Source organism: Phacochoerus africanus, chromosome 3 (genome assembly GCF_016906955.1).
Source record: "Phacochoerus africanus isolate WHEZ1 chromosome 3, ROS_Pafr_v1, whole genome shotgun sequence".
Lineage (NCBI taxonomy): Eukaryota > Metazoa > Chordata > Mammalia > Artiodactyla > Suidae > Phacochoerus > Phacochoerus africanus.
The window spans coordinates 186,052,037-186,073,359 of NC_062546.1; the positions used below are offsets into that span (position 1 = coordinate 186,052,037).

A 21,323-nucleotide genomic window follows, 5' to 3' on the forward strand; every position below is an offset into this window, starting at 1 on the left:
TGGGCTGAAGCATTTTGCAGTTTTTCTTTCCCAGAGTAATGGCTTTTCCTTTTCACATATGCTTTTCTCACTGCTTTCCTCAGGTGACAAGTAAAAGGGGACCCCTTCTTTGAAAGAGCTGAATGGCCCAGACGGTAGCCCTATTAGGAGGTTTTGGAACGCTCATGAACCAGTACCCAGTGAGGATAATGTGCCCCGTGGGCCTCGGCTTGAGGCCTAACAAAAGTATGAAATGCAAACGCTATTTCACCGGTTCTCTGGTCCTCTTAGTAATAAGGCAAAGGAAGAGCACAGCTAAGGCCAATGCTGGGTTTACAAACTGTTATCAGAACCTCTGCAAGGCTTCAGTCTTCTCGGATGAAAACCACTGGAGGGGGGTGCTGACTTGGCCATACCTGATTTCCCATCCCACTTCCCTGACGCTGTAACAGTGCTGCTTGCTTGGACGTCCAAGTCAGAAGGCCGACAGAGGGTGACTCCCACAACTTCAACTGGTTAACTGTCTGCAAGAATATGTCCTTTTCAGAAATAACAGTTGCGCCAACACAAGGTTAATAAAGGCTTTAATTTCACACACAAAAAAAACTCGATGCATAATTTAAAAAGGAAACAAAAACAAGGAAAAACCGTAAAGGGTACAGAGGAACAGTTCTGCTAAAACACAGATAAAGTGCCGCTCCATACAAAACAACATAAAGAATCAGAATCAAAAGTCACTCTGAACACAAAGAAAATCACCTCACAAATAATGTGGCCAAAGCTGCCAGCAAACCTGGTAGTGGCTCAATTAGGCAAAGTGTGGGAAGCTTACTTCTGTTCTCCTTTCCATAGCATAAATAAACAACACTGACAACAGGCCAGAGAAGTTGGGGATGGAAGGACAAGAGAGGGAGGGAAATCTAAGGACAAGAGGTGTGTACAACCACGGTGTCTCACTCTTCCTCCCCTTCTGCTCTTGAAACAGACCACTTCAGTTGATTGCTCTTCCGTCTTGGCAATGGACCTAATTAACTTTGGTCCTGATGCAGACCCCTCATCCACTCTATTCCGACACCAATGGACACGCCTCTACTTCAAATTTCTGCATTTTAAGAAAAGTCCAAATTACTGAAATCAACTGCTTGTATTCATACTGGCACATTTTCTATTATAAACTTCAAAACCTCAGACTCAGACACATGGAAAGGAAAGTTTACTGTATATAAGTATGATACAACAAAAGAGACAGCCTGAGGTCTAGTAATCAAAGCATGCCATAAAGGAGTCAGTGGTCGTGATGAGACACACCAAAAGAAACCTGTCACAAAACTCTCAAGGCCTAACAAACTATAGTTTTCCAATAAAATATATATATGTATTTTTTCCATTGTTAATAAGATACTGATAGAGACAAAATAAGAATTTTAAAGTAATGCATTAGAAAATAGCTAGGGGCAGAAATCTGTTTAGTTTCTGTACATACTTAAAGAGCATTACTTGGTGTAAAGCAAGATGAGGAAAAAGATGGATCTGTTTTAGGAGGACACTCTTTTAGTGACTTGCATCTAGTACTGGGTTGTTGGTCATTTTTCTAAAAATCTCCATGTATACACAAGATCCACACGTACCTGGAGATCCACCCCTGTTTCCCCAATTTAAAGCAAAAGACCACCTCAGGGGATCAATTAAACAGGGCAAAAAGATTGGATGACTAAGAGCATCCACTGAAGTCAATTCAGAGGACAGAGAGGAGTAACATTTTTACTTGTTTTAATACAATCTCTTTTCAACAGATCACAGATGAGTTCACAAACTATCGTTTTTCCCTGTATGTATCCAAACCCCCATTATCTCTCCACTCACAATGCTCAACTACACGAGACACTGCCAAAATGTCTTTAATTTAGATGTTACCAAATAATTTTCATTATCAACTATATATGTAGCTGTACATATGTAGAGCTATATTAATATAGTTCCATAATGGTAATCACAGTAAGGAAGAATAAGTAAATTCATGAATTCACTTGCTGAGGTTTTAATTCTTCAAGTTTCTCTTTTAGAAGAATTTTACATTTGTTCAAGGAGAGAAATAAAGAAATGTCTAGTCTAGTATTTGCCTCCCAGAGTTAATGAACCGATCTTTAAGTATCACTGCATACCTCTTAAAATGTAAACACATTTATATTTGTTATTGAGCCATTAAGTTAGGCCTGAAATTAACAGACCATGGCAAGTAAACAAGTTGCTTTTGGAATCAAAAGATAAATAGAAGAACAATTCATGGATTTGCTTCTTATTCTATCCTACTGAGACAAAACTTCTGAGTGTGCACACACACATAAATATATTCCCTACAAAACAGAAGCTATCTTCTTATAGGCCTAAATTATAGTCAGGGCTTCTAAAGTGATAATAGCATCTGGCCACATGCAACTTTCCAATCCTCCATAATAATATTAGGTGATAAGAATCAACAAGTTTAAATTTTAGTTTAGTTTTCCCTTCCCCAAAATTTCAATTGAGATGAGTTGTGTGCAGAACTAAGTACTGTCGATTTCCAACTCAAAGTCATTTAAAGTGATGTAACCATATTTGGTATTTTCAATAGGAAGATTAATTATTGTGCAGGCTGCCTGAAACTGAAGCACCATGTCCTCATCTAACTTGTCCCTTCCTGATCCCAAGATGCCAAATGCCCTATTCCCCGATTCTGAGCAAACTGCACAAAAAATAATATATTATCTACCTGTAATTTTTAAATATATACAGTCAGCTCAAAAACAAAACAAAACAAAACAAAAAAAACACACAACAACAAACCCCATCAGTAAGGTCCAGCTGAACTCCTCATCTGTAGTCATTAGCCCTTCACTGAACAAAATGAGAAAGTAACTTTGAAAGGGATAAAGTAACATTTGAAGGAGTGAAGGGAGAGAGGAAGGCTGACCAGGCCACAACAATGTACAGATAACAAAGAAATTTCAAGTCCCAAACTTGCAAGTATATGAACAATGATATAACTCATTTACTACTTTCAACTAATTAGTCCTGCCCAAAACATGAAGATCAAATCAAATCATGTTTGAACCAAGTGTACTTCTAAACCATACACACATGCAAGCTACGAAAAGCAAGTCAAATGAGGGTACTTCATGAGCAACCTAGGCTTACGGCATTTATTTCCAATTTTTTAAATGCCTTAAATGCACCCACTCAATTCAAATCATTCCCAATCATTTAAACAATGCCTCTCAAAGCTCTCAAATAGAGACACAGAAAAGAGAAGCAATAAATAGCTAAAGAATTTGACTACCAATTCACTCACATGAGAAAACCAGTATTTTCAAGAAAAAGAAAGAAAGAAAAAAGGCTCCCCAGTGGAAACACAAATTTCAAAGCTAGTTTTTTATGTTGTGAGCTACTGGGAAGTGCAAAGCTAGTTTTTTAAACAAGCATTTTCCTCTGAACTACTCCTGCCTATCCTACCACTGCACCATTTTGGAGCGCTCACTACAGTAACACAAAGGTAAATGGTAGGAGACAAAGCTTTTATCAGTAGTTAAACAAAAGTGCTGGGGCCATTAATGATTCAAAGATTCACAATTTTAGAACAGGTTACTATGTCAAAGCACATCTGAGTTTTGAGAATAGGGCTGGAGCTCTCTTAAGGCAATCTTCTAGAAAGTTGCATCTTCTGTGATGTTGAACTTAAAAAAGAAAGAAAATGCTGAATGTTTCACTTTGCTATTCTTAACTCTGTGTGATCCTAATGATTCCTGGGCTCACAAAATTATTTTATGAACAGAATTCTACTCTCAAACTCACTCTTTACATGGTTTCACAAGCTGCTTAATTAAGCTGATTTTGTCAGCTGAGTGACTAAAAGTAGCACTTAATGTTGCACCCCCATTTAACCTCAACTTAAAGCACCTAAAAAGATAAAAGGTATTACACACCTTTGTTATTTGTTAGTCCTTGGGATTACCTAAACCAGTGACATTTTAATTTTCAACCTGTTTTAAGGGCAAAGCCGGACAGCAAATGGTTAAATGTTCAAGCTACATCCTATAGCTCATGTACTTATTTCACCCTTGCCGCAGGGCTTTCAGCTTTAGTGGTCCAGAGTTTCAGCTTTAATACCCCTCCTGACCTCTCTATGTTTAGGAGACAGGGATGCTCACATTTTTCATATTCCCTAAGTATCTTTGTTGGGAAGTCTCAATTGGAACAATATCACTTTCCTATCAAAGTTTTGGCTGCAATCTGCTAGGGTAATGCTTGCTCCATGGAAGAATGACACCGAAGAAAAATAAAAGATTCTGTCTTCACTACCATAATAATATAGATGATATTCAATGAACATACTATGCAAAGAAATCTCTTTAAAGAAAATACAAAATGTACAATGAATACCAAATGTGGGACCATAACACATTCCAAAGCACCAACAACCCATTTCTTGGGACTGCATGTAAACAGCAAAAGCATTACAAATCCAAAAAATATTTTTTTAAAAAGCTCCTCAAGTCAAGTGGCAGAAATGCCCCTCCTTTGCAAGGAGGACAAACTGTCATTAGTGTAACATGGAGAGCTGGCTTTCCAGTGAACTTTACTAATAAGAAACGTACATGAAAGATTACAGACTTGAGTGAAACTACTCAAGGAGCATAAAAGCTAAATGCCAAATGATATGTATATCTACACACATTTCTCAGGTGAATGGACTCTTTGACAACTTCATTTCTTTTCAAACCACTGTGCTATGAATTTTGAGCAGGCATACTCTGGTGTCCTAACTCCTTAAGGCTCCATTCATTCTGCATACTCGTGTGTGTGTGTGTGTGTGTGTGTGTGTGTGTGTGTATGTACATATATGTATATATTTACAACATGTATTCCTAAGACAAAAGGAAGTGCCACTCTTGTAGGAGAAAAAGAGGATAATCAGCTACAGATGTGAGACCAAAGTTTCCATAAAACAATTAATATGGAGCGTTCCGCATAATTGCAATTTTCGTCTTTTGGTTTGGCCCTGAGCTGTTTGTTGCTCCCGCATCAAGTAGAGTTCCACATTCTCCTCGGGCTGAGGAATGAGAGGTGGGTGGCAGCAAGAGAGATTATGCAGTGCGCACTGCCAACCCAGCAGTTTGTTCCTCATGAAGCCTGACGAGTGGTCTTCCCTACTTCCATGCTAAGTGCCTGAGAGTTCTTTTCTGTTTCCAGAAGCTCATCAAAGATCTCCCTTAAAATAAAACAAACAAAAAATTAAACAGGATATTCAGTGAGCAAAGACAAAGGACAGACAGAAAACAGATACTGATAAAGCCTGCATAATCCCATCTGATGCCTAAATTGTATTAAGTAAGCAGGTCATTCATTTTATTACCATCTTAACCCCATGTGCTGATTCTTAAGAACACTTGGGAGTAGATGGCAACACCTACCTTTGATAGAAATGTTATGTAGTTTCCATCCGTATAACTCAGATCTTCTAGCTGATATACTAGAAGACCAAAAGGGTTCATGAGGACAGCTTCTATCATAAAACTGTCTTAAATTCCATACCTAGAGTCTGCTGTGTGATGAGTAATTAATGCTGAGTTAAGAGAAGAAATATTTTGGACTTCTAAGGTAATAACATGACATGAGCCCTAAGCAAAGACAATAAAAATCAAAAATTGTCAACCAATTAACTGATGGGGACATTATCCTTAAAGGAAAAAGAAAGAGTTCAGGTGATTTTTAGCGCATGGTTTCAGATTTGGCAAAGTTTCTTACTTGTGCATATAAAAGAAGATGTAACCACTCCGATCCCGATCACTCTGCACGGAAGCCTCCTGGATCTTAGATACCTCTAGGTCATTATAAGTAAACCACGCCTGCTTCTTAATGTCATACACATCACTAATGTAATGACCTGAAACAAACAAAATTCTAAAATTAAAAGCTTTTAAAAAGGACATTGAATTTTTTTCAGGTATAGGAAGTTTCAGAAAAAGCCAACCCCATTTCACCTTAGCCCCAACAATGTTTCTAAAACCATCAAAAAAAAATTTATAGATTTTAAGGGAAGAAAATACTACACCTGGATAACTTTTTTTTTTCTTTTTGGGTGTGCCCATGGCAGGTGAAAGTTTCCCAGGCCAGGCATCGAACCCATGCCACAAGAGTGACCTGAGCAGTGACAACATTGGATCCTCAACCAGCTGTGCCACCAGGGAACTCCCAGGATAGCTTCAATGATAAATATATTTTGGTAGGGAAATTTGGGTCATTTATGAATAGAAAAATCAAAACAGTTGCACCTATTAACATAATTCACACTTAGTGTGATTGAAGAAAAGATTTCAAAGGTTTTCTTGATGCATTCAATTTATACCTCATAAAGCTATGCTCAGAGCAACCCAACCTGGAGTAAACACTGGTTATTTAATTTATAAAATGCTGAAATCCTGATATTCATTTACCTGAAGAAGAAGTGCTACCAATGTGACTGACAACACTGATGAGTCGGTAAGAATGAGGAAGATTTCCTGTCTGGAAAACAGAAGTGGGCATGACTTTTAACTCTTCATTTGCATAGAAGCAAAACACTATATTTAAAATTATTATCAAAGCTGAAATGGCTAAGTTTCAATGCAATGAATTTACTTATTTTTTTTTTTAGGGCCTCGCCCATGGAATATGGAAGTTCCCAGGCTATGGGTCTAACAGGAGCTATAGCTGCCAGCCTATGCCACAAGCCACAGCAATGCCAGATCCGAGGTGCATTTGAGACCTACACCACAGCTCACGGCAACGCTGGATCCTTTAACCCACTGAGTGAGGCCAGGGACTGAACCCACATCCTCACAGATACTAGTCAGGTTCATTAGCACCAAGCTGTGATGGGAACTCCGCATGTGGGGTTAGATTCAATAAAATGCCCAGTGGTTGGTACTGTTCATATCCTTTGACCCAAGAATTTTACTCTCAACTAAGAATTTATCCTAAGAAAATAATTCAAAAGATGAAAATACTTGAGGTACTTTGGGGTAGGGATGATAAAAGAATATATATCTAATGCTAGCTTTGGGACAGTTTTTGTAGAACTAAAGGTGATTCAATATACATACAGCTTTGAGAGCTATTACTCAGCTATTACCTAACCTGCACAAAAGGTGATCAGGATGTATTTCTATTTTTGTTTCATTTTGTTTTGAATCTTCTGTGTACGAAATGAGGAGCAAAGGCCAAGAGAAAGTGAAGGCAATTTGGTGGCTGCCAAAGGGGCAGAAATAAACCTGCAATGGACACTGACAGCAGGGCCGCTGAAAGTAAAGAGCAAGAGTAGGATCAGCAACTCAATCAGGTCTACAAAGGCAACATAACGCCACCCACCTCAGCATTTCTTTTCAGTTCCTCAGCTTCGGCTTCTGTGTACTCCATATCTAAAACATCCTCATTTCCAGAGTCCTCATCAGAGCCCAATGAATCCAGAAAAGAGTTGTTAAACTCTGAAGAACATAAAGACAAAGATTTGCAAAAGTTCTTGGAACACACACAAAGAGATACAGCTTGAGATACACGTCTTATCATCCTAAGAGAACATGAAACGTGTTATTATTAGGGTTCCAATTCACTCAGCTTCTCTAGGGAATAATGATTCAGGTACCAGGTCTGTAAAAGAAATACTCCTTTTTGTTTTACATATATTTATATGAAAGGGGATAATAACCTGATAAGAAAGCAAGAAAACTGAAAAAGAGACTATAATTTTAGAGATAATCCAATTTCGCTAAATTTCGTATTATATAAACTGTATGTTAGATTTGAAGGTGCATATTACAGGTGTTACCAGCAAACATAAATTATCTCATGGAAAAGAGACCATCCTTTCAAAAGAAAGGTCAACATCCTTTCATTTTCCTTATTAAATCATTTTTGTGAAATTTAACAAAAATAATGGAAATTCAATCTTTAAGTTTTACCTAAAATATACTAAACAAACACATAAATCCAAGGTCCATTTTTTTTTCTTTAATAATGTGTTTCAACTGGAAGGATACATCTTTTTTAAATTTTATTTTATTTTATTTTGCTTTTTAGGGCCACACCCATGGTATATGCAGGTTCCCAGACTAGGGGTCCAATGCCAGCTACACCACAGCCAGCAGCAACCCAAGATTCAAACTGCATCTGTGACCTATACCACAGCTCACAGCAATGCTGGATCCTTAACCCACTGAGCGAGGCCAGGGATCGAACCTGCAACCTCATGGTTCCTAGTCATATTCGTTTCTGCTGGGCCACAATGGGAACCCCCCCCCCCCCCCTTTTAAATGGCTGCACCCACAGCATATGGAAGTTTCTGGGCCAGGGACTGAATCCAGGCCACAGCTGTAACTTAAAACTGCAGCTGCCACAATGCTGGATCCCTTTTAACTCACTGCACCAGGCTGGGGATTGAACTTGTGTCTCTGCAGTGACCTGAGCTGCTGCAGTGAGATTCCATTTTTTTTTTTTTTTTTTTTTTAATGGCCATATGGAAGTTCCTGGGCCAGGGATTGAATCCAGCCTGAGCCACAATGCCAGGTCCTTTAACCCACTGTCCTGGGCAGGGATTAAACCCACACCTCTGCAGTGACCCAATCTGCTGCAGTCAGATTCTGAACCCACTGCACTACAGTGGGAACTCCTGGAAGAATCCAGCTTTACTAATGGCTTCAAATAAAGAATCCCAGGAGCATTTGTATATAAATGGCTTTTTGCTTCATAGGGTTGTTTAAAAGACGTGAACACTTAAGGATGGGAAGAGCAGGAAGAGACAAAGCATCAAAATTCTGGAGGCTGGAATGTAGACAGATGACTGACTTAGCACACGTAAGAAAGTCAAAGCCAAAACCTAAGCCAGTAATGGAAAAGTTGAGAACCAATCCAATTTATATCAGAGAGTCTTCAAAAGACACACAACTTGGAAGTACCAGGTACCTCTGAAAGTAGAGGCTAAGAAGGGGATAAAAATAAGGATTAGGTGAAAGCTGTTTGAGTTTACAGATCCCTAGATCCACTTCCCCCTACTTTACGCAGTAGTGCAAAGATAGAAGTCTGGCACTCTGTTCTCTGGAGAGCCAGTAAAACAGTCTCTGGACTGGTGATCAGCCACACACAGGGGAACACCATAACGAAAACAGAGGAGTGGGTGTCAGTTTGATATTTAAAGATAATTCCCACTCTTACCCCAGCCCTATTCCTGTGCTTGGCTCCCAGAACTCTGGCAGCCACATCTTTTACCTTTCAGGCAAAGGTAAGAGACGAGAAAACTTTGCTTTAGGCATCTTACCAGCCCAAGGAAAAGGCCTAAAATATTAACATCATCCCCTAAACAGTAAAACCTTGTAAAACTCAAAATTGACAAGTCCTAGCTATTTATGTACTTAGAGTTTCCAATTATCTTTTTAGTCCCCTACTCTTAATCATGAGCTGACAGCCAAGTATTACTAGATAACTGAGGAAAGGCTCTAAGGAGGAATGTAAAGACCCTGATAAACACACAGAACAGAGAAACCTGGAGGAAACAATCTATTCAGGGAGAAGAAAACTTCAAATAAATAAACAAGTGAACTATATTTAATATCCATCCTCAGAGAGATGAGGTGGTATTGCTTCCATGAACCACCCCCTACCCCACAATCTTATTAAAGAATACAAGTTTCTAGATTAAAATATTCCATTAACTGCCCAGCAAAAATGGGTGGAAGAGACCCACATCAAGGCAGATCATTGCATGGGGTTGTCTTGCTGTGCAACAGGATAAGGACCTGGCATTGTCACTGCAGTGGCTTAGGTTGCTGCTGTAGTGTGGGTTTGATTCCTGGCCTGAACTTCCACATGCTGCAGGCGCAGCCAAAAAAAAAAAGGCACATCACCGTGAAACTTTATTACAACAGAAACAGAGAAGATCCTACAAACTTTCAGAAAAAAAAAAAAAGGTCAAATCAAGATAAAGAACAGCTTTAGGAGTTCTCTTCGTGGCTCAGTGGTTAACGAATCTGACTAGGAACCATGAGGTTGCAGGTTTGATCCCTGGCCTCACTCAGTGGGTTAAGGATCCGGCATTGCTGTGAGCTGTGGTGTAGGTTCCAGACTCTGCTCAGATCCCACGTTGCTGTGGCTCTGGCATAGGCTGGAGGCTACAGCTCCGATTAGACCCCTAGCCTGGGAACTTCCATATGCCACAGGTGCAGCTCTAGAAAAAGACAAAAAAAAAAAAAAAAAAAGAACAGCTTTAGACTTCTCATAAATTTAGCAACCCATCAGATGACAAGATTTTTGTCACTGCCCAGAAGCATGAAGTTGGGGAGAAACAATGCTTTCCTAATGACTGTAAACCCAGAATTCTATATTCAGCCAAACTATGAGTCAAATACTAGGGCAGAATAAAACTTGCAAGGTCTCCAAAGAAATCTAAGTCACAGTCCTTCTTCTTCAAGAAAACTACAGGGAATGTTCTCCATCAAAGCATAAATAGACCAAGGATGAGAAAAGACTGAGATACAGAAAATGGGAGATTCAAACAAAAGAGCCAATCAGAGGGAATCCCTTTGAAAATGGTTAGGGAGATCTCAGGATATCTGTGCATGGATGCAGAGGGCAACCAGTCCAGATTGGAGCATTATGAGCTATTCATTACCACCACTGTACAATCTTTTAAATCTGAGGACAGAATGCCTAGGTGAGAGCCTAGCTTGAATTCTTATTTGTAACTGTTTCAACCATTTGCTAGTGAAGTTCTTAACTTTCTCCACCAAGCCCCAGAGTCTAGATCAGCCTAGAATACTCATTTTATACTAGCAAAGTGTTCTGCTTTATTTCTGAGGGCTGGAGAAAGACCAGAGTGATCTTAGAAAATACAGTTAGCCTACTTCCTGTGACTATCTGTCCAGTGGACTTCCAGCATCTGGTCCATATTTTAGTTCTGCCAAATGCCATGATACTGGTGAACATTATGCTTCTGAGTACTCACTTATGACTTTACCCAATGACTTCCCCACAGTGAGCGCTTGTAAATTCATGGGGAAATGGAAGTCACATTATCTTCTCCCAGGAGTCTTAACAGTAGCAGTATCACTCTGTCATGCAGATGGATTACAGGTAGACTGTCCTTGCTATTTAATTATTCCAAATTAAAAAATATATTGTCTAAGGATATGGATATAGATAGTAAAATTATTCAAAAAGAGTAAGGTAATGATGAATACAAACATTAGAATAGTGGCTTTTTTTGCGAGGGAGTGAAGGGGAGGGGTATTTAGGTAACTTTTAAGGTTCTTCTTTACCTGGGAGGTGTTCACATTTGTTATTGTTATTAAAAGTCAACACATTTTATACGCTCTTCTGTGTGCGATACATTTCACACGCTCTTCTGTGTGCGATACATTTCACCATATAAAGATGTAATTAAAGTAACACCATACCTTGAAGACTTAACTCTGTAGCTCTTTTGAGGTCATCATCTTCTTTTTGTTCCCAAGCCTCCTAAAGGGATAAGAACAAAACTAAAGTATTTAAAGAGGTATTAGTTAAACTTATTTAATGAGGATAAAATCAGCTGCTCTGAAAGTATTTGCTAATAATGTTTTCTATCTTATAAATGTCTGGGATACAACCTCTTGAGGGATGTGGAAGTTTACTTTTTTGGCTCCACCTGTGGCATATAGAAGCTCCCAGGCCAGGGATCTAACCTGGGCCACAGCAATGACAATGCCAGATCCTTAACCTGCTATGCCACCAGGGAACTCCAGGATTTTCTTTTGGTAATTAATAACCTGATACAGGTATACCAAACTAAAGAAACTTCATCTTATGGCCGGCTCTGAAATAGTTTTAAAACAGCAGTTCTCAACCTTGGCTGTACATTAGAATCATTGGGAGAAGTTTTTAAAAGTCCTTACTTAAAAAAGAAAAAAAAAAAGAAAAAGAAAGAAATCTAGATGCTTAGCTCACACCTGAAATCAATTACATCAGAATGTCTGAGGGGCAGAATCACCCAGGCATCAGTCTTTTTTTTAAAGCTCCACATATGATAATAATGTACAGTTAAAGTTAAGACCCAATGTCCCAGTAACATTAGACTTCTTAATCTGATTATTAGTAAAACTAAAACTATGCACTCATTCTAGGGAGGCTTGATAAATTTTTATTATTTCTATTTTATTACTAACATGACTTGGATTGTATAGGATTAGACAACCATGAAAACAAAACCTTTCAGTCAGATACCTCAGGTGACTGCAATAGCACAAACCAACTAGCTTTGGCAAATATAAACAAAAGGAACTAAAAATTGAAGAATAGATTACTTCATAAAGAGAAGAGCAGATAAATGTTAGTCTACAACTAAAATCTAAAATTTCAGATAATACTGCTAAGAATTTTATGTTAAAATAATTCACAGGAAAGGGGAGTTCCTGTTGTGGCTCGGTGGGTTAAAGACCCAATGCTATCTCTGTGAGGATGTGGGTTCGGTCCCTGGCCTCACTCAGTGGGTTAAGGATCCAGCATTGCTGAAAGTTGCAGCACAGGTTGCAGATGTGGCTTAGACTGGTGTTGCCGTGGCTGTGGTGTAGGTCATAGCTGCAGCTCTGATACAACCCCTACCTAGCCCAGGAACTTCCATGCGCTGCAGGTGCAGCCATTAAACACACACACACACACACACACACACACACACACACACACACACACACACACACACACACACAGAGGAAGGGATTCATACTGTGAGAAAATGACCAAAACAAATACTGTGCCTTAACATAGTAATAATAAAATCACAATGGTATACTATTCAACTGTTTGCAAAAAAAAATAAAGTTGGATCTAATAACGCTTCCTGCTTTAGCATGCAATAAATTACAGTAATAGGAAGTAACCAACAATACACTATTGCACTTAGATTTCTTAAAAAAAGGAAAACGTGCTGTTTCAAGTCCAAAGCAAAAGTCCTAAACAAGTTTGTGTGTTTTGGTGGAGCAATGATTTACTGTATGTAAATCACCTGGAACAATGCCCGACACAAGTTGTAAGTGCTTAACAAATGTTTATCATTATTATTATTATGCTATTTCCTGGGAAAGGTATAGAGAAAGTAGCAATATAAATATCTCTTACTTGCTCCTGAAGGCTCTGAGCCAATGCCTGCTGCAGCTCTTGTTCTTCCCTCTCACGCTCCATATCATACTGCTGGAGCCAGTCAACCTCTCCTTGAGATCCTTCTGGAGTTTTGTTTTCTTTATTTTCATCACAGTCTTTAGTTATCTCTGTAAAACTGGCAGGATCTGCGGAAGTAAAACATAACATAACTGGGAAATCTTCTCTTACAAACTGAAATCTCTGAACTAGAGTGACATCTACTGTTCAGAGAGTAAGTATCTTAACCTCAGACATACTTGCTTAGGACTTGCAATCTCATGTTACCACATAGTCTTGATCACAAAATTTCTCAGTCTCAACACTACTGACATTGTGAGTGGGACAATTTTTTGTTCTGGGGGGAGAGGGGCTGCCCTGTACACATATAATGTTTAGTAACATCCTGGCCTCTATCTACCAGAGGCCAGTAGCAACCCACTCTCACTAAAACAAACAAAAGTGACAGTGCCAAATGTCCCCTGGGGAACAAAACTGCCCTCCGTTGAGAAAACCTCTGATCTAGTAATGGATCTGACTTAACCAATCGTCAGAACTACGGTTAAGGATGAAGAAGAAAAAACAGCCACATTCATAGGTCATGGCACATGACCGAGTACTGGGAATAAAATAATACTTAGAGTAAATGATGTAAGAATTAGGCTAGAATGATTAATTACTGAGATTCTCCCATTTATTACACTGTATGTCAAATTAGTGTGTTTTCACATGGGTAATCAAATGAGCCTTGCACATCTTCCAAATCAAAAGAGCTGAGTTCCCTTCGTGGTTCAGTGTTTAATGAACCTGATGAGAATCCATGAGGTTTGATCCCTGGCCTTGCTCAGTGGGTTAAGGATCCGGTGTTGCCATGAGCTGTGGTGTAGGTTACATATGTGGCTTGGATCTGGCATTGCTGTGGCTGTGGTGTAGGTGGGCAGTTGTAGCTCCAATTTGACCCCTGGCCTGGGAACTTCCATATGTCTCAGGTGTGGCCCTAAAAAGCAAAAAACAAAAAAAGCTACAAAATATGTAATAAACATCTCATGTACCACATAAATATATGGCAATAAATACATTTATAACATTCATCCAGGGAGGTAAGAAAAAATTTAATCTTTTTTTTTTTTAAATCTCAATTTCTAGATTACGGCTGGCTGGAATAAGCAGTATGGGCATAATTTTCTTCTGATTATTAAAATCTCACTATAGTTTTTAATTAGGTAAGAGTGGGGAGAAGGAACTTCCTTCCTTCCTTCCCTCCCCAAACACTTTACCAAGCAAAAATTTTCATCTCAACAAGTTAAGGAAGTTCTCATAAAAAGAATTTAACTGGCTGTCAATAAGAACTATCTTTATAGATTCATTTCATATGAAATGTTTTTTGCTTTTTTAGGGCTGCCCCCCACAGCATGTGAAGGTTCCCAGGTTACAGGACAAATTGGAGCTGCAGCTGCTGGCCTACAGCACAGCAACGCCAGATCCAAGCCACGTCTGTGACCTATACCACAGTTCACAGCAACGCTGGATCCTTAACCCTCTGAGCGAGGCCAAGGGTCAAACCTGAGTCCTCACAGATGCTAACCAAATTCGTTAACTGCTGAGCCACAACGGGAAATCACTCATGTGAAATGTTTTTAAATCTGTCCCAGGAGTTCCCGTCATGGCGCAGTGGTTAACGAATCCGACTAGGAACCATGAGGTTGCGGGTTCGGTCCCTGCCCTTGCTCAGTAGGTTAAAGGATCTGGCGTTGCCGTGAGCTGTGGTGTAGGTTGCAGACGCGGCTCAGATCCCACATTGCTGTGGCTCTGGCGTAGGCTGGTGGCTACAGCTCCGAATGGACCCCTAGCCTGGGAACCTCCATATGCTGCGGGAGCGGCCCAAGAAATGGCAAAAAGACAAAAAAAAAAAAAAATCTGTCCCAGCACTGCATTCTAACCATTTAAATGGTAGATCCTTTTTTATAGCACAAATGAACTCTGAAGCTTACTCTGAATATTCTGAAGCCTACAGCATCTTAGTTTTAGACTCTAAATCAGCAACTAGTCTGTATATATGTACGTATATTTTAGGGCCAAACCCATGGCATATGGAAGTTCCTAGGCTCAGGGTTGAATCTGAGCTGTAGCGGCTGGCCTTTGTCACAGCTACAGCAACGCAAGATCCAAGCCAAGTTGGCGACCTGCACCACAGCTCATGGCAATGCTGTGACCCAAGGAGAGAGGCCAAGGATCGAACCTGAGTCTTCATAGATATTAGTTGGATTCATTACCACCGAGCCTCAACGGGGAACTCCTAGTCATTATTTTTAATTGAACTGCTACTGAATACTTACCATTAAAATTCTGAATATTCATTAAAGGAGGAAAAGAAACTCTGGATATATTAAGTGCAAAAAGCAGTATGATCCTGATCCTGATTAAAACACACACACACACACACACACACACACACACACACGCTCCATTCTTGGAGAAACAGTCATTTCCATAGCCTGGAAGGGGCAGCTCTGAAGCCTACAAGATCCTGCCTGTACCTTTAGCCTTGGCTTACTGGACCAGGAATGTTCATCTGAGTCAACCAATCAATCACTTCTGAAAATTTGGAACTGAGATATCGAAGTTAGCTGAAGTTGAGCATTTCAAGTGGAAGAAAGATTTGGGAGTAGAGGCTGCTATTTTAGGGCATAAGATGAGCATTACTTACTTGCATTCTCAAAACATACTTCATAAAAAAAAAGTGACAGTTCTTAGCCAGTAACTTTCAGCACTCAATGTATCAATGTACTTCACATAATTACACTAGCAATTAATTCACATGACAGGAAACAGATGCAGGAAAGTTTACTCTAAGATGGTGAAAATGAATATATACCTGTCCTCAGGACAAGATTACCAGATGGATACAAAAAACACTTAAGATCTATGAGAACAAATATGACCATGAAATAAAAACACATTTTTAAGGAACTTGCACAATAGATCAGATGGGAATTATGTATTAAAACCCCACATTCTTTTACTAAATATATCATCTGCCTCTTTCCCAGAATGTTCCTATATTCTATATTTTAGTCAGTGGGATTGCTGTTCACACAGTTTTTTGTTTTTTTAAAACAGAAATCTGGGAGTCCTTGTGCCTTATTCTCATTTACTCCCTATTAGGTAAATCATTATTTCTTAACTACCTCTCAAATTCATCACAGTTCTCCTCCTCAATGCCAAAACCTTGGCTTAGAGCCCCATTAACTTCTGGTCTAGACTACTGCAATAACTTTCTAAGAGGTCTCACAGAATACTTCAATTCTTCTCTAATTTATATGTTACACTGCAGCCTGAATGATCTTCTTCAAATATTGTCAAATTCCCTTTTGCCTAAAATTATTCAATAATTTCCTAATGCTTCTGAAATTAAAGTCCAAACTCTTAAGCATGGTTTTAGACCACAAAAACCATGTTTTTGTGACTGCATAATTCTCTAGTCTCATCATTTACTTTTCCCCCTAAACACTATGTTCTAGCCATGCAGATCATTCTGAACTTTTTTAGGTCCACTAACTTGCCATGGCCTTTCTGATGTCTAGGCCTCTGCAAACATTCTTTCCCACTGCTGGCTAACAGTGAAAGCTTAGTTAGCCAGTCTTCTTTCCCCTCCTGAGTTGATTCATGAGACAGACGATCTGATGAACCCTGATATTTACTGAGAATCTACTATGTGCCCAGCACTGCTGAAGAAACTGGGGATAGAGTGATAATTACGGCAAGATGGCCCTTGCCCTCAAGGAGTTCAAGTGCAAAGGCTCTGAGATGAAAGAGAGCTTAGGAAATATGAGTGACAGAGAGACAGAATGCTAGTGTGGCTAAAGCAGTAGACTGACCGGGGGGCGGGAGGGGGAGTGAAAATAGGCCACGATGAGAAGCTTGGATTAAGCGTAATGGGAAGTCACAATAAGTTTTAAGCAGATGAGTGATTGCAATCTATGCTTCAGAAAGATTACACTGGCCACTATGTTCATGAAAAGGTCTGTAGTGGGGTAAGAGTGAAGGAAGAGACATTACGAATTAACTGCAGTGGCCCAGGTGAGAGATGGAAGATGAGAGTTGTAGCTATGAATATGTTGATAAAGGACTGGATTCAGGATATATTTTGGAGGTACAACAGACCATATTTATTGATGGACTGAATGTGAGGTAAGAAGTAAGACAAAATGAAGGGAGACATTATTTTTTGGCCTGAGCAACTACAGATGATGATACCATTTGCTGATATGGGGCAGGCTCACTGGGGTTGGGGGGGGGTTAAAAACTTAGCCAAATGGACAAGTAGGCATTCCGATACGTAAGTTTAAAGCTCAGGGCATAGATTCAGGATAGAGATATGAATTTGATACTTCATCAGTATGTGAGGCTATGGTAATGTATGAGATCACTTAGGGAGAGAGCTTAAATAGAAAAGATAGCTAAGGATAGTGTCCTGGGAATACTCAAACAGCTAGAGTTCTAATGAGGGAAGCAAAAAACAAAACCAAAAAAACTTGGAATGAATAGTTGGTTTAGTAGGAGGAAAAAAAATCCTAACAAATGTGGTTTAGTAGGAAGAAAGAAGCATGACAAGTGTAGTTTATAGAAAAAAAAAAATTATAAAGTTTTAAATGTTAAGGAGTTTCCTTGTGGTGTAGAGGGTTAAGGATCTGGTTTGTTATTGCAGTGGCTCTGGTCACTGCTGTGGTGTGGGTTTGATCCCTGGCTTGGGAACTTCCACGTGCCACAGGCACAGCCCCCCCCCCCCCAAAAAAAAAACCCTGTTAAGGAGGGAGTGGTGGACTGTATGAAATGTTGCTAAGGTAAACCTGATAAAGACCATTTCAGCGGTGTGGTCGGAATGAAAGCCCACTTGGAGAAGGCTAATGAGCAAATGGGAGATGGTAAGAAAGTGGGCAGTAGCTAGAGGGAAACATATGGTCATAAGAGGTTTTTTAAAAAATGAATGATATTAAGGTACAATGGGAATAATTTAGAAGAGAGAAGACGTGATGCAGAAGAGAAAGAGTATAATTTTAAGAGGGAAAGTCTTCAGAAGGCACAAGTGGATGAGATCCTAGATACAATGGAAGGACCGGCTTTAAATAACAACAGGTACATTTTCTGTGAAGGCAGAGTTATCTTAATTGTATCTGTTTACCTTGAAAGGTATATAGCTAAGTTACAAGCCTAGAGTGTGTATGGAAGAACTAGAGATTTGAGAAAGACATCATGGAGCTTGAGAACAGAAATTTACTAAGGAACTGTAACAAAAGTGACTAGCAGCATTTAGGGTCCATGTAAGACCATAGTCATGAATTTCAGCAAAGTCAAGTCAGCAGTTTTGTGATTTTCTTCAGCAACCTTCAGCTGCTTGGATGCAGACAAAGAATAAGAAGTTGGTTGATTTGGGAGTTGGGATTTTGTTAGGTGACTGAGAGAGGAAAAGAGGAAAGAGATAAGAGTATCAAAATATGGCATACAGGCTGGGGAAGGAAGTAATGACAAGAGGGAGGTGATGAACAGCAAAAATAAAATAAAATAAAATAAAGTAGAAGTCAATGGACTGGAAGTCTCTCTCTCTCTCTTTTTTTTTTTTGCCATTTCTTGGGCCGCTCCCATGGCATATGGAAGTTCCCAGGGTAGGGGTTGAATTGGAGCTGTAGCTGCTGGCCTACGCCAGAGCCACAGAAACTAGGGATTCGAGCCGCCTCTGCAACCTACACCACAGCTCACGGCAACGCCAGATCCTTAACCCACTGAGCAAGGCCAGGGATCAAACCCGCAACCTCATGGTTCCTAGTCAGATTCGTTAATCACTGAGCCACGACGGGAACTCCCTGGAAGTCTTAATGAGGTCAAATAACTGTCGAAATAAGAAACGTGATATTAGGTGTGAGGTGGGGGAGGGATGGATTGGGAATTTGGGATTAGCAGATGCAAGCTATTATATATAGAATGGATAAACAATAAGGTCCTACTGTACAGCACAGGGAACTATTTTCAATATTATGTGATAAATCATAATGGAAAAGAATATGAAAAAAATATATATATAACTACATTACTTTGTTGTACAGCATAAATTAACACATTATAAATCAACTGTATTTCAGTAAAATAAAATTTTAAAAAAGAACATGATATTAGGTGAGCTAGGAGAGAAGGGTTAGATAAGGCCACCTAAAATAAGGATTTCAAAGGTGGTACAGTTCCTGATGATGACAAAGTCTAGGGAAGCAGTTCTCAAACTTCAGCATCACAATTAAGGGGAACCATAGCACAGAATGCTGAGCCCCGCAGCCAGAGTTTTCTTATTCAGCAGGTCTGGGATGGGGTCAAGAATGGCATTTCCAGCAAATTCCTACATGATACTGATGGACTGGGGACACATTTTGAGAACTACTGGTTTAGGGTATGACTTCTGTCAGTTATCAAGATGGGGCAGAAGAAAAGTTCTTCGGAATTAGGATTAGGAATTGAGAGACCAGGCTGTTGAAAGGATCATTTATGAGGATGTTGAAGGCCCTAAGAATGCTAATGGGAATGGAGCGACTGGAAGGTAAGACAGCTACAGAGATAATAGGTGGTAAAGTCTGTATTTCAAAAGAGCTTGGATTTTCGTAGGATGAAAAGAAACAAAGCAGTTGGAAATGGCAACAGGCAACAAGGAGAAAACCGATTCCATTTCTACGCTCTGAAGTTTTAGGGTGTGGGAAAGACACAACTTATACTTAAAGAACAGTAGGGCAATTAAGCTTTGGGTTCTAAAGTTTAAAAAAAGAAAAAGTAAAAAAAAAAGTATTTTGGCGACATTGGGGAAATGTGTATGTGGGCTCTATATTAGAAGTATATATGGAATTACTGTTAGTATTCTTAAGTATGATAATTTTTTTTTTTTGCTTTTTAGGGCCATGGCATATGGAGGTTCCCAGGCTAGGGGTCATATAGGAAGCTACAGCTGCTGGCCTATGCCACAGCTACAGCAATACCAGATCCAAGCTCCTGATAATTGTTATACTAAGAAAATTTCCACATACTTAGGAAAGTCAGGCTTAAGTGTTTTAGGGTGAAGTGTCACCCGCAATTCGAGTGCCACTAAAAAAAGAAAGAGTGGGAGTTCCTGTTGTGGCTCAGCTGTTAACCAACCTGACAAGCATCCATGAGGATGCAGGTTTGATCCCTGGCCTTGCTCAATGGGTTAAGGATTTGGCATTGCCATGAGCTGTGGTGTAGGCTGCAGACACGGCTCGGATCTGGCGCTGTGGCGTAGGCCAGCGGCTACAGCTCCAATTGGACCCCTAGCCTGGGAACCTCCATACGCCATGAGTGCAGCCCTAAAAAGACAAAAAAATAAAAATTAAAAAACAAAGAGTGTATGCATGTGTATGTGTGTAATCTCCAAAGATGGCCTCCAATGAACCAGGCCAGGTATTCTAACTCTGTGCAGTCCATCTCACAGTGAATATGGGCAGATCCTGTGAGTACCTTAATCAGTAAAATGTGGTGGAACTGACTGTCCTAATTTTGAGCCTGTACATTAAGAAGGCCTAGCAGCTGCCTCTTTTGCACTTTTGAGAGCCCTGAGCTATTACGTAAGAAGCTTGGCTACCATGCTAGAGAGACAACATGGAAATGGAGAGGCCCTGAGATTACATAAAGAGATTAAAAGATGAGAGAGTTCTGGTCGTGGCTCAGTAGAAACGAATCTGACTAGCATCCATGAGGACGCAGGTTAGATCCCTGGTCAAGCTGGTGGATTAAGGATCCAGCGTTGCTGTGAGCTATGGTGTGTGTATACTGCAGATGCAGATCGGATCCCTCACTGCTGTGGTGGTGGGGTAGGCCAGAGGCTACAGCTCTGATTTGATTCTTAGCCTGGGAACTTCCATATGCTGCGGGTACAGCCCTAAAAAGACCAAAAAAGAGAGAGAGAGAGATTACAAGATGAAAAGAAGGTTGGGGGAGATGGTCAGGGAGAGGGGACTAGAAGAATTGAAAGGATATCTAGCCATCCCAGCTGATCCTTCTAACCAACACAACCAAAGTGCCAAGGTGGAAGTTGTAGCCCAGTGAAACCCCAGCCAACATGACATGGAGCAGACAAACTACCAGCTAAAACAAGGCAATACACAGAATTATAAGATATT

The 21,323-nt window shown here is 39.8% G+C and overlaps 1 protein-coding gene across 5 annotated transcripts in view; it reads right to left on the reverse strand.

Annotated features, from left to right (window-relative positions):
• Positions 1-546: 546 nt before the first annotated feature.
• USP37 (ubiquitin specific peptidase 37) overlaps positions 547-21,323 on the reverse strand; it is a 96,519-nt gene continuing 75,742 nt past the window's right edge. For 3 of the 5 annotated variants that reach the window (XM_047773494.1, XM_047773492.1, XM_047773496.1), the window contains 7 exons: positions 13,135-13,301; positions 11,439-11,499; positions 7,363-7,478; positions 6,450-6,519; positions 5,761-5,899; positions 5,427-5,485; positions 547-5,224 (listed from right to left, as the gene is read on the reverse strand). In XM_047773494.1, coding sequence (XP_047629450.1) covers positions 5,163-5,224; positions 5,427-5,485; positions 5,761-5,899; positions 6,450-6,519; positions 7,363-7,478; positions 11,439-11,499; positions 13,135-13,301 — 674 coding nt within the window. In that variant the 3' untranslated portion in view covers positions 547-5,162. The remainder of the gene's footprint in view (positions 5,225-5,426; positions 5,486-5,760; positions 5,900-6,449; positions 6,520-7,362; positions 7,479-11,438; positions 11,500-13,134; positions 13,302-21,323) is intronic. The other 2 variants (XM_047773495.1, XM_047773493.1) reach the window with 1 other exon arrangement.